The 12,634-nt window shown below is 43.0% G+C and overlaps 1 protein-coding gene across 2 annotated transcripts in view; it reads right to left on the reverse strand.

Moving 5' to 3' along the window:
• The window catches only part of EPS8L2 (EPS8 signaling adaptor L2), an 87,616-nt gene that overhangs the window by 26,974 nt on the left and 48,008 nt on the right, over positions 1 to 12,634 (reverse strand). For both annotated transcript variants that reach the window (XM_083480108.1, XM_083480109.1), the window contains exons 4-7: positions 7,103 to 7,167; positions 1,888 to 2,049; positions 945 to 1,094; positions 376 to 455 (exon numbers count right to left, since the gene is read on the reverse strand). In XM_083480108.1, coding sequence (XP_083336234.1) covers positions 376 to 455; positions 945 to 1,094; positions 1,888 to 2,049; positions 7,103 to 7,167 — 457 coding nt within the window. The remainder of the gene's footprint in view (positions 1 to 375; positions 456 to 944; positions 1,095 to 1,887; positions 2,050 to 7,102; positions 7,168 to 12,634) is intronic.

Here is a 12,634-nt window from a genome sequence, read left to right on the forward strand (position 1 = left end):
AAACAAGAGTTTGTGCTGCCAGATGAAGTTTGCAGCGCACCAGACATATGCTGTAAGCCACCCAGAGTGGCTGGGGAAACCCAGCCAGATGGGTGGGATATAAATAATAAAATTATTATTTTATTATTATTATTATTATTACTTGTTTCTCTGCCCTTGTTGCTCAAAATTTCACAAGGCTGTGCCTAATTTTACTGTCCTTTAATCCTAATGTGTTCACCTCCAAGGGACACACCTAGTACTTCAATAACTTAAAAGGAGCAGGAAATTAAATTAAGGGTGGATCATGAGCTTTGTGACTTCTGCAGAGTAGGGCAAGCAAAGCTTCTTCCCAATTTACTTGCTGGAGCCTGCCTGTCCACAGCACCCACTTACTTGAGAGTCTGCGGCCGTATCTTCTTTCCAAACTTATGGTCAGCAAGTGCACTTTCTATGTCCTCATGTACCATCTCTGCCTAAAATACAAGATCAGGTTGGTCTCAAGAGAAGAAATGGCTCATGGCAGAAATTTAAGAATGCATGTAAGAATGCAAATGGAACAAGGTCTTATAAACAAATGCTGCATTAAAAAATGTTTCATTGTGCTATGCTCTGTGTGTGTTAGCTTCACAGCTACAAATACACTAGAAATCACAGTTCCATATGTAATTGCAAAGATTTTGTGAGATTTGCTCCCACGAAAGCTTTGCATGGCAGTCCTTGCCTGCCATCAAGAGTTTTCTGTATGCACATCCCTTCCCTTGCACATTAAGCACTGCGGATAGAAGAAATGCTTTTCTCTGCTAATATTGACAACAGGAGGTCCTTGCTTGCATGTGGCTGCAGAGCTGGAACACGGTCACAGTGGAGTCATGCTTGCACACCAACATTTTCTCATCTAGCACCAAGCTGCTAAAATATACCATGTTGTTTTTTCCTCCCCTCCTCTCCCCACCCTTGTTTACCTCCACCTCATCGCAATTAAAGAAATGAATGTCAGGCTTGTGCTGCTCTGAGTCTTGACACACTAGCAGGAGTATGGATGAGTACCGCATCTGATTCAGCACAGTTTGGCAGAGCTGGACTGTTGGCAGAAGGAAGTCCTCTAGCTCTTCCTGAAAGGCAAATCAGAGGGAGAGAGAGAGAGAGAGACAGACAGACAGACAGACAGACAGACACATTTAGTTACAAGCTGCATTTATTCATTGTAATAACCATTCCTGAAAAAAAGGCAATGAAGACGATGCCATCTGATTCACTCAGTGTACTTTAAATCCATTAGTAGCTATAGCTGCATGAAGGCAGTTGGACAAAATTGTTGCTGGCACATGTGAAGTTTCTGGGCGTTTCTTAGCTGGTAGGAAAGAGAGGCAAAGTTTTTGTAAGGAGGCCAACAAAACTTCATTGTATTGCCTCCTCCCTTTGCTATCAATCTTGAGCATCATGTCAAAATACAACTTCTTAAAGACTTGTCACTTCTATGTTTGCAAAGACAACTTGTGTTCATGAGTAACATACTCTACCAAATCCCAGCCAGAAATAGGATCTGGAACACTACAGAAGCTGTTCCCACAGGTGTAGCCATGTTCATTTGTGCCAGCAAAATTAGCAGACAGTGTACATGCAATGCATTTAAAGTACATGACTTCCCCCAAAGAATCCTAGGAACTGCAGTTTGTGAAGGGTGCTGCGAATTGCAGCTGTGTAAAGGGCAAACTACAGTTCCCTAGATTTTTTTGTGGGGGGGGAGGGTGCTTTAAATGTACGATGTGTATGCAGCCAGAGAGTCTTGTGGGAGATCCCCCAGTTTACATGCTTGGCAAAAGCCAAGCCATGGACCCCCTTCTTTTCAAAATTTTGATATTTCTATGGGAGCTTTTGCTATATGAATGGTGAATTGCTGCTTACCTGAGTTTCGCAGTCCAGCAGTCGGATGGATTTGTCATTCACTTGCAACAGCATCTCTTGGGCCCAGATCTTCTCTTTGGAAGCCAGATGTTTGAGTTTCCTGATGGCATCATCCACTGTTACAATGGCCTCACTCTTATCCATGATGAAGGTGGCTAAATGCTATAAAGGAGAGAAAACAATGGTGGGCAGGGTGAAAGGAAAGTATTCCGATTAAGCAGGAGGTCACAAGCCATTTTAATCCATATGAGCTGAAAATTCAGAAAATTCATGCAGTCGCTATGTTGGAGTCTCACCTGCTTGCATAACAAATGCAGCTAATAGCAACATGGATTTTTACTCTTTCCACATACAACTGCACAGTAGTGCCTGGTCAACCCCTGGTTCTGTGGTGTGGTTACAAACAGAAATGTTTCCTACAGGTCTACCTTTCTTTGATTGCTTTGATTGACACCAGTGAACTAAACAATTTCTAATGATGATGATGATGATGATGATTCCAGTACATATATAAACATAACATTACGAGGTATCAAAACTGGACTTGCCACAGAGTACACTTGGCCTGCAGACCAATGCTGGCTCCCTCCTCGTGTACCTGCTTGTAAGTACATACTTGTAAGCATGAGTTGATTGCATTGGCATGTCCCATTTTTAGGTGCACACTTAAAACAGCATTAGGCACACAACTAAACAATGTAATGTTGTGCGTTGACCCATTCTTAGTTCCATCTCTCCACACTGCATAGTTGTGTGTTTGTGCCAGTGCTAGGAATGTAGCTTTCTCCAGGCAGTAGAAAGTCAGCCAGGCATGATTGTACTTGCAGTCATTTCCAGCTCAGCTCTAAACCTGTTGTCCTGGTTAAGAAAGCATTCAGCTTTTATAGCATGACATGATCTCTAAACCTCAGGATCTGTATGCACAGGCTGCTCTTGTATGGTTTGTATTGATAACAATGCCATGAGCAAGCAACACTGCAATGCCACTGGGCAGTGCAAGGATACACACATAAAAGACTGTGTTTTCCTAATCTCTATTTGCTTGCCATTGTTGCCAGTTAGAACAGTTGTTCTTCCTGGTCTTAGTAAAAATCGCATAATACTTCCCTCTGTGGCTTTATCAGCCAGCAGAGGGAAGCATGAAGCAAGTGCAAGAGAGCACATTTGCCTTTCTCACATTATACTTAATCCATGGCATCGGTATCCACCACAAAGGAAACAGCTTGCCAGATTAGCAGTGTTCAAATTTTGGCAAACTCTTCTCCAAGAACTCAGTTTCACACCTTCCTCCCCTCCACCCCATTCTGACAACAGAAGCTGACACCCTGAACTGCTTTATTCCCTCAGTCCTGAAACACATGCCAGTTTGAAAACCCAAAAGACTAGGCCCCCTTCCCAAGGAGGCATTGCAATAGAATAGGGCACATAAGGATATCTTACTGCAGGTTGGTGCATTAAAACGATGTAACATATAGTTGACCTTGAACTGTTAGAGTAAGATTGGCACTCTTAGGGTAGCTGCAGTTGGCGGTGGTCTGTGCACAACTGCTATGCTCATATGGAGCTGTCATTTCCACCTACCGGCAGCTTCATGAGGGCCAATAGAGCAAGATAATGATTGCTGTTATTTTAGAGTTGTATCCAACATATGCAGAAAGCAAGCTTACACAACAGATCTTTCTCCAAAACCTCTCCAAAAGGTAAGAGGAATGTACCAAGCATTGTGGGCTGTGTCATATAGGGTGGTGGTACAAAATCATCCTGAACTGAGTAGAGAGATTTTGTGTTCCACTGCAACCAGATTCCTCCATCTAGTTTTTGGTGATGCCACATAAGACATAGCCCACAATGTTTGGCATGTCCCCCTGACTCCCTAGAGAGGTTTTCTACAGGGAGCATAAGGCTACAGGGGGAGGAAAACATATGTTGTGCAGGCTTCCTCCTGGTCATGCAAGGATGTAACCCTTTATGCTTACTGACAAAGTCAAAAATCTAACAACAAACTTGCACAGAAAGGAAGATTAAAAAACATGCTGTTTGGTAAATATCTGTCTCTATAGATAGATACAGGTGCATATCTATGTGTGTGAACAAACTGCCAATTTGACAGCTATCACACTTGCTTTGACTAAAGTTCAAGGGGAAAGAACAGCTTACAGCTGAGCAACCATAATTAACAGAGATCAAAATGCATTCTAGTTGCAGGAGAGAGTAAAGTCTACTTTCCAGTGGAAGTGACTGCAATGATTTTATTGCTTATTTGCAAAAAATATGCCCAGTGTTTGATTTCTTTTAAAGGAAGGAAATACAGCTCCAGTCTTCCTAGGTGCTACACCATCTGCTCCCTTTTCTTAAATGTGTGGGAACAGATTATTATTTGCTGGTTTTAGACAGAGTAGTATTTAAACATGCAATCTAAACAAGTGGAGCGTTTGTGCTTTCATCCATGTAGAATGAATGTGTAAAGAGGAAAGGGATAGCAGCTGCCAGTCCCATCACCTCTCATTCACATGTTCACACAAACCTGTGAACACAGTCTACACATGCCTTCCCCAACCTGATGCCCTGATGGTGGTCAGGACTGATGGGGCTTGTAGTGTAGTCCAAAGCATATGGAGGGAATATGGTTGGGGAAGGCTAGTCTATGCCATATTTGTTAAATTAACCCACAGCATTTTCAGTTACAAGGGTCTCAGGGTCAAACTAGTGATGTTAAATGCATCTTTCAAATAGCATCAACTGGCTGCCTGGGTCTAATTGTTATCCACCAATGGCTCCAGTGGGGAATTTCCTGCAAAGCAAATAGGAGCGTCAGTAGAGGAATTTTCTTTAGAATCGCAGCAGAAGAGGAAAGGACAGAAAATTTGTTGTGTTTTTTTGGGAAAACTTGTTGAACTTTGTTGTTGTTTATTTTTTTAGCTATTCAAAGGAAAATCACCAAAAATGAAACTGCCGACATGGGTTGCCATACATCCAGATTTTCCCGGACATTCTAATGATTTCCGCCCAGATGCTGCTTCCGACTGCAGTATTCCGGATATGTCCAGGAAGTTCTGGATGTATGACAACCCTAGTTTTGATCCATAAATACATACAACTAATGCAATTTGCATTTTTAAAAACCTGCAGATTACATGTAAAGATGCACATAAGGGCATATCTAGATTGGCCCTCAAAGGGCAGCCCTGGAAAGGATCTTTGGGGGAGCTACTGCTGCCAGTCAGAGCAGCTAAAACTGGCTTTGATAAAACAATTATTTTATTCAATACAGCTCAGCTTCTTACATTCACAGGATATTTTACAGAGCTTTCCCAAGTCCTGCTTAAATTCTAATCCAGACAAATACAAAAGCATAACTATTACCACTAACATTACTACCAGTGTGTCTTGGCTCCAGAAGGTTTGTGGCAGTGTATATACATGTGTAGCAATATTTTAAAACACTGCTTAAACATCATTTCACTCATTTTGAAAAAGACCGTCTTTTATCAGTTTTCTTTCCAATTCCCTTCCTCCAAGAGAATTTCAAGTTTTTGCATGTCAGGCCTTGATTGGAGGGGGAGAGAAACCTGTTTTCCCTCTGCCTCCCCAAAGGCAACACACCCCAGATATTCACATCTTCAGGGACTAAATGACCTACATTGAGACTAAGCCACATGTGGAAGAAAATTACATATATAAGAACTCATTGTCATGCAGCACTCCTTGACTTTGACACTGATGATGATTTGTCAATAAAGGTCATAACAGAGTCAGTGGGCTGGCCTGGGGAGACTGCAGTGGCTCAATTCAATTCACCCATTACGTTTGCTCAGTGACTTGGGTCAGTCACCCTCTCTTAGCCTAACCTGTCCCAGACTGTTATGAGGATAACATGTCATGAGATGAACCCTTGGTAAAGTTCCCCTGAGAGAAGCTGGATACAAATGACATAAATATCCTTGTCCAAGGTGTTAGCTTTCTGGAGGGTACAGTATCCTTTGCTAAAAAAGTGTTCTGGAGGAAAGAGAAATGAATCCTTAAATCAAAAGGGAACAGTTGCATTATGCATTGCACTAAAATCAATAATCAGGAAAGATCCTAAGCTAAAGAGGCCTTTGCACCTTTCCTTAGCCACATAGAAGCCATTTTCCCAGGATTTGTGCAGCTTGGGCTGAAGCAGATCATAGAATCATAGAGTTGGAATAGACCACAAGGGCCATCGAGTCCAACCCCCTGCCAAGCAGGAAACACCATCAGAGCTCTCCTGACATATGGTTGTCAAGCCTCTGCTTAAAGACCTCCAAAGTAGGAGACTCCACCACACTCCCTGGCAGCAAATTCCACTGTCGAACAGCTCTTACTGTCAGGAAGTTCTTCCTAATGTTTAGGTGTAATCTTCTTTCTTGTAGTTTGGATCCATTGCTCCGTGTCCGCTTCTCTGGAGCAGCAGAAAACAACCTTTCTCCCTCCTCTATATGACATCCTTTTATATATTTGAACATGGCTATCATATCACCCCTTAACCTCCTCTTCTCCAGGCTAAACATACCCAGCTCCCTTAGCCGTTCCTCATAAGGCATCGTTTCCAGGCCTTTGACCATTTTGGTTGTAACAGCAAAGACTGGTAAAGCACATGCCCATGTACATAGGAGCCAACTTCTAGGGGCCCAGGTCCCTTCGCCCCCCAATAAAATATTTGAGGGGGTAGGGTCTCCCCAAGTTGATGGTCATTGCCATTCAAATGATGTGCCCCATCATGTGATCAATTACTTGCCCCCTCAATAGTTTATTCAAGTTGGCACCCCTGCCCATGTATGTGTTGTTTGTGTGGCCCCCATCACATTTTGTAAGTGAAGTCATGCACATCACCATTTAAAGAAGGGCCTCCCTGTAAGGCTATTAAGTACAGAGCCTAAAATTACCCAACACTGATCTAGATAATCTCTGCAAGGCCACTGGGAACAGGAAACCAGTGAACATTTCCCCCAGCACCTGAGTGAAGGGAAAGCAGGGCAAAGATCAAGAGTCATTACCAACTTCCAGCAACCCCAGCACATGATGCGTTGAGCTTCTACTAATTGTTTGTAATAAATCTTCTAGCATATGACCCAGGAAGCATGATTATAAAAATGTAACTAGAAGGATCAATGTCCTCCTATAAATGGTGCAATATCAGTATCATTTCTAATTGTATGCAATTTATTGCTCATTCATATGAGTTTTCTTGACTCACCTGTACATGGTACTGTGACGTCTCATGCATAATGACGTTAGAATTGGAATACTTCTTCCTCTGCTCTGCAGAAAGGAAAGAAAAGGAAATGAGGCTTAGTTTTTACGGCAATTGATTGGCAGAGTAAGGGCCAAGCTAGACCAGTGTTTCCCAACCGCTGTTCCGTGGCACACTAGTGTGCCGCGAGACGTTGCCTGGTGTGCCGTGGGAGGGAGGCGGGCGAGTCGGGCGGCGAGAGGCGGGGTGGCGGCGGCGAGGAGAGGCCGCCCAGCGCTGGGCTCTCGCCGTCTGCCTGCCTGGCTGCCTGTGTGGCGCTGACGTCACGGGGCTGTAACGTGCCCCACATAGGCACACGCGGGGCGGCGAGCGAGCTCCCTCCCACATCCCATCGCCGCTCGCTTCGGCCGGCCTACTGGGCTGCCGCAGGCGGAAGGCCTGCGCATGCGCGTGGTTTTCGCGCCTTCGGGATTCCCTTCACGCCTTCCTCCTCCCGGGTCCTTGAGAGCGCGGGAAGCGGCAGCGCGAGACCGGCGTTGAGCCTGGTAGGTATTGCGCTTGCCAAGGCAGTCATTTGGGAAATGAAAACTTGCAAAGCAAGCAACCAGTTCAATCTGAAGTACGTGTATGCTTAATATCCTGTATCTGAAACCTGTTCTGCCCCCTCCCCCACACTTGGTGCCATTTTCATCTACACATGCAGCAGAGTAAGTTGACCCAGAATAGTACCGATTCAGATGGCAGATGGGAGAATGACAGTGCTGAATGCTTTCCCATGTAGAACAGTCCCTGCAAATAAAAACCTAGCATATTTGGAAGAGGGATGCTAGCCTAACCATTACCTTCTATGCTGTTACTATTTTTTTATTTTTTTTTTACATAAGTAAAAAGTGACCTTTCCCCATCTGGCATGGTGGTGTGCCTCGAGATTTTTTTCATGAAACAAGTGTGCCTTTGCCCAAAAAAGGTTGGGAAACACTGAGCTAGACATCACCTTGGGATATGTGTGGTCCCAACCCTACAAAGAGAGGGGCGTCGTTGCTCACTTGTAAGGCATCCCTTTCACTACAGGCATTTTTCATGTCAAAGGATCTGAGGCAACAGGGCTGTGAAAGATACCTGCGTAAAATTAGAGACTCACTGCTGGTCAAAGCTTCAACCCAGGTTAAGAGGACCAGTGACTGTACAAAGCAGGCTGCTGAGATTATGGAGACTGTGGACAGGAGAGCTCTAACAGAGGAGGTATGGTGGGCAGGAATTTGGGACATTTAAGGCAAACACCACCTCTAACACTGGGCTCACTTCTGGTTTCAAGGTATAAACTGCCTCTTCAAGGCCCTGTTACTACAGAAAGTGTGATAACTATATAAATAGGTGAAAGTGGCTTTTATTATGTCAGTCCATCTACCTGAGTATTATCTCAAGCTTGCTGTTTTCCCACTCTGTAATCCTCCCCCCACTTAAACACATTGTTCTCACAATAATGTTATAAGGGATAAACAAAGTTAGGAACCCCACGTTCCCCATTTTAATGTTTGCTTGATCCTTAAGCCCAGTTATAACTTACACGGATAGGCTCTTTGGTTTCTTCCCTTCCCCTTTACATTTATTGCATTAATCAAACACTGCTAGCAAGATGTCCAGTTACAGATACGTCCAGTCTGTGTATCTGAAGAAGTGTGCATGCACACGAAAGCTCATACCAAGAACTAACTTAGTTGGTCTTTAAGGTGCTACTGGAAGGAACTTTTTTATTTTGTGCTAGCAATACATTATTAACAGCATTCTCATTTTTATTGCACAGGCAGTCAAGCACATTGCCATGATTTCAAAGGCTACCAGTAAGACGATTTCTACTGGTTCCTTGACTATAAGCGGCCTAAAGAATAGGAAAGTGAGAAAAATATAAATAATATAATGGGAAATAAAAAAAGTGTGTGTACAGTGGGAAATAAATAACTTTTAGCATGTCACTTGCACTTCTCAGAAAAAACTGTAGTCCATGTAGAACCTCAGATACACACAGTGCCAGTCACATTGCCCCAAACAAAAGCCATGAAACAGTTGATGCTTAAGATTGGTCCAGGAGAGGGGGGTCTGCATGGTGGGGCCCTCACCCTGGAATGATCTCCCCCAGAGGCATGTCTGTAACCCTCATTGTTGGTCTTCAGCCATCAATTAAAAGCATTTATATTTATTTATATTTATTTTTCCTGTTATACTTGTACTGTTGTTTGTGTTATGTTTTTTGTACATAGCCCTGTGCTGCACATAACCCCCAATGCTCAGTACCAATATAAGTAGGAGAGGTATTTGAATCATAACTTGACAGCAGGAGTGTTGAGGGAGGGAAAGAGTAGGACATTAGGACAACAGAACGGGAGAAGGAACACACAAGAATGTTTTTGCTCAGCAATTCCTACTGGGAGGAATTGATGTTACAGGAATGGTTTGCTAAGCAAAACAGTTAAGCAAGAGAGGCTGGATTCAACCAGTTAAATCCTGATCAACCTGGTTAAATTCAAGTACTTAGATCAAGATCCAAAGAACTGCACAAGTACACACACACACACACACACACACCATTTGCCAAGGGGACTTTGGGCTTGCTTTTCTTGAACAGCTCTCCCTGTGGCATGACAAATCTTTTTTACACAACAATGCAGGTTGGCTAGAGGGGAAACAACACAAGACCCCTCTGATGAAGATTGGGTTCTTCTGTTCATCTGGGTTGTACTATAAGGCTAAAAATAACCACATGCAAAGTAGGGGAGGGATATATGTGCTCTAATGCACAATACCACAGAGTGTAGGGCTGCAGCATTTAAAAAAGAAAAACCTGAGAAACATTGTTTGTACTCTAAAAGATCCCATTTCTGGCTCACAAGGGGCTCCTCTAGTTGACTTGTTTATTGAGCATTTGTCCTGATTTGCTTACACAAAGCTTATGTGGAGGTTAGACGATGCCTGGTCTTTATTCAGCATTTGTTTTGATTTGTTTGTGGGGACAATGAACATTCATCCTAATTTGCTTGCACAATAGTTATATATCTTCCTGTTATTCATTTGTTTATTCCACACTATGGAATGCATTTTCCCATCACTTTTGTAACTGCAAAAAGCCCATTAAAAAAACCCACACTTTAACTGCACACATCAAAATTTCTGTATGTGTATGAATCTTTCCTGGACAATACTGACAGTATGAAGGTGACTGAGGCTGCAGGAGACTCTCCTAACAGTGCAACCTTATACATATCTACTCAGAAGTAAACCCCATCATGTTCAGTGGTACTCACTACCAAGCAAGTAAAGAACTGTTGAATATCGTTCTAGAGTTCCACCCTCCAAAACAATTTTTGGCTAGGCATTCCATTAATCAGGGAATGAGACTTGATCAGTCAGTCCCCCGTGACAACTGTCCATAGTTTTCTGCTCTTGTGGAGTTTTTTTATTTTCCTATCTTCTTTATTTCATTCATGCACAACTTTTACAGAGTAAAAGCTAGTGAAGATTACCTGGCTTTAGAGTCAGTGCCTGTCACTAAGAGGCTGGTGGACGATTCACCATGCCTACTTCCTCAAAATCTGTATCACAATTATAGGAAGACCTGCTAATAGTAACACGCCCATTTTGAATGCAAGGCACTTAATGGTTAAGGTTACTCTCCCTCTCACTCCAGCTTGGAAAGCAGATCCTCATCCATGTGGCCATGAAGGTAAGAACTCCCAAGAGCTGGGCTTGCAAAGCATGTTGCAAGTCTGCTAAGCTCCTATGTGAGCTAAGTGAACCCCAAGCTGCTAGGTAGCTCAGATCTTTTAAGAACAGTAGCCGAAGCTTACAGTGTAATCTTGTACATTGTCCAGTGAATTCAAGGGGGCTTACTGTCAGACGAGTTAGTATAGGATTGCACCTTTAGTTACTATGGGTGGGATTCCACTTTGGGCTTTTACAAATGTTCCATCTATGCAAGCATTGTAGCTTTCCGGATAGAATGATCCCCCTTGTCCTCCTCCAGGGAGATGTTCTGAAGGTTCTCTGGACCCCACCAGAGCCCATTTCAGGGGTACGAGAAGAGGAGAGGAGAGGAGAGGAGAGGAGAGGAGAGGAGAGGAGAGGAGAGGAGAGGAGAAAAGCCCTGTTGTGCAAGTGAAAGCTCTTATGTACAGCTTCAGCTAATGGGGCTCCTTAGTGAATCCTGCCCTTTATTGTTATTTTTTTTTATTAAAATATTTCTACAGGGCTTTTTCATCAGTTCAAATCAGTTTGCATCATATTTAAAAAAAAATAAAACAAGAACAAAACCACACCAACACATTACTGTAGATTTAAGAGTCACAGAAAACCAATTTCTATATTGCCAGCAGCCCAAGCAAGGGATTAGAATAATAAAGGATTTAGACTGCAGTATGGTAAACATGTATCTTAGCTTACATTCAGGGGGTATAATTTGAATGAGGCCAAATACGTACCCCAGGTTTCTTAGCTTTACTTTAATTATAGACTAGTAAAGATGATGGAACTAGGCGAGGAGAAAGATTAAATTTTAATAATAAACAAATCTCATTAATAGGCAGTCATTTATTTAATTGGCAAAAAGGACTGGAACCTGGTGAGATACACAAAGTAATGTCTTTGCCTATCACAGGGAGTACAAGTTTAGAATGTGTTCATGCTTTGCTCTTGATGCTGGAACACTGTGAACACAGGAAGAGGATAGGAGGCCACCAAAATAGAATAAGATGAAAGATTCTGCCCACAGGCTTTGAAGTGAACTGATGAAGACTGATTTTAATTCTAAATTAACAGCTCAGTCCTATGCAGCATCATACTCTTCAAATACAAGTCCCATTGAAATAAGTTGGAGTTACTCCCAAGTAAGCGTGCATGGAATACAACCATTCATAATTTATACCTGTATTCCCAGATTTCACATCACCATCAGGAAGCACACCTGTGAAGACTGGCACATTTGCTATCAATTGAGAAGGAGTAGGGATAACATAATGCACATATTAAGAATGCATATACTAAAGTATGCATAAAAATAACATATAAAAATACATTAGGGCAAATTGCTTTCTGGGAGACAAAGGGGGAGGGGAGCTTGTTGCAGCAGGAGGGGGAGATACCAGTGACTCTTCAACAGTCTGGTTCATATCTGCCTCTTGGCCTTCATCTGCCCACTCTCCTGCTTCAGCTTCTGCCTCTGTTTTTTGACTGCTCTCTGCCACAGATTCTCCCAGCTCACTAAGCCCTGTTACCTCTTCAGCTTCTGCCACCTCCACCTTCCTCTTCTCCCTATTTCCTCCCTCTTCTCCCTCTGACCACTCATGGTTGTCCCACCACCACTCCCTGAGCCCTGAGCTTTCTTCTCTTGGTGGTTCCCCAGTTGGTTCCTCCTACCATTCCTCTGCATCCAACTAGTAAATGTGGATTTATTTTAAAAAGAAAAGGGGGTAGGGGGAATGTGGAAATAGCTCCAAAGCAGTAGGTTTTCTGCCTGCATTTCATCATGCAACTGAAAGAGCCTTT

The sequence above is a fragment of the Podarcis liolepis genome (genome assembly GCF_965112155.1).
Source record: "Podarcis liolepis genome assembly, chromosome: 1".
Taxonomy (NCBI): Eukaryota; Metazoa; Chordata; class Lepidosauria; order Squamata; family Lacertidae; genus Podarcis; species Podarcis liolepis.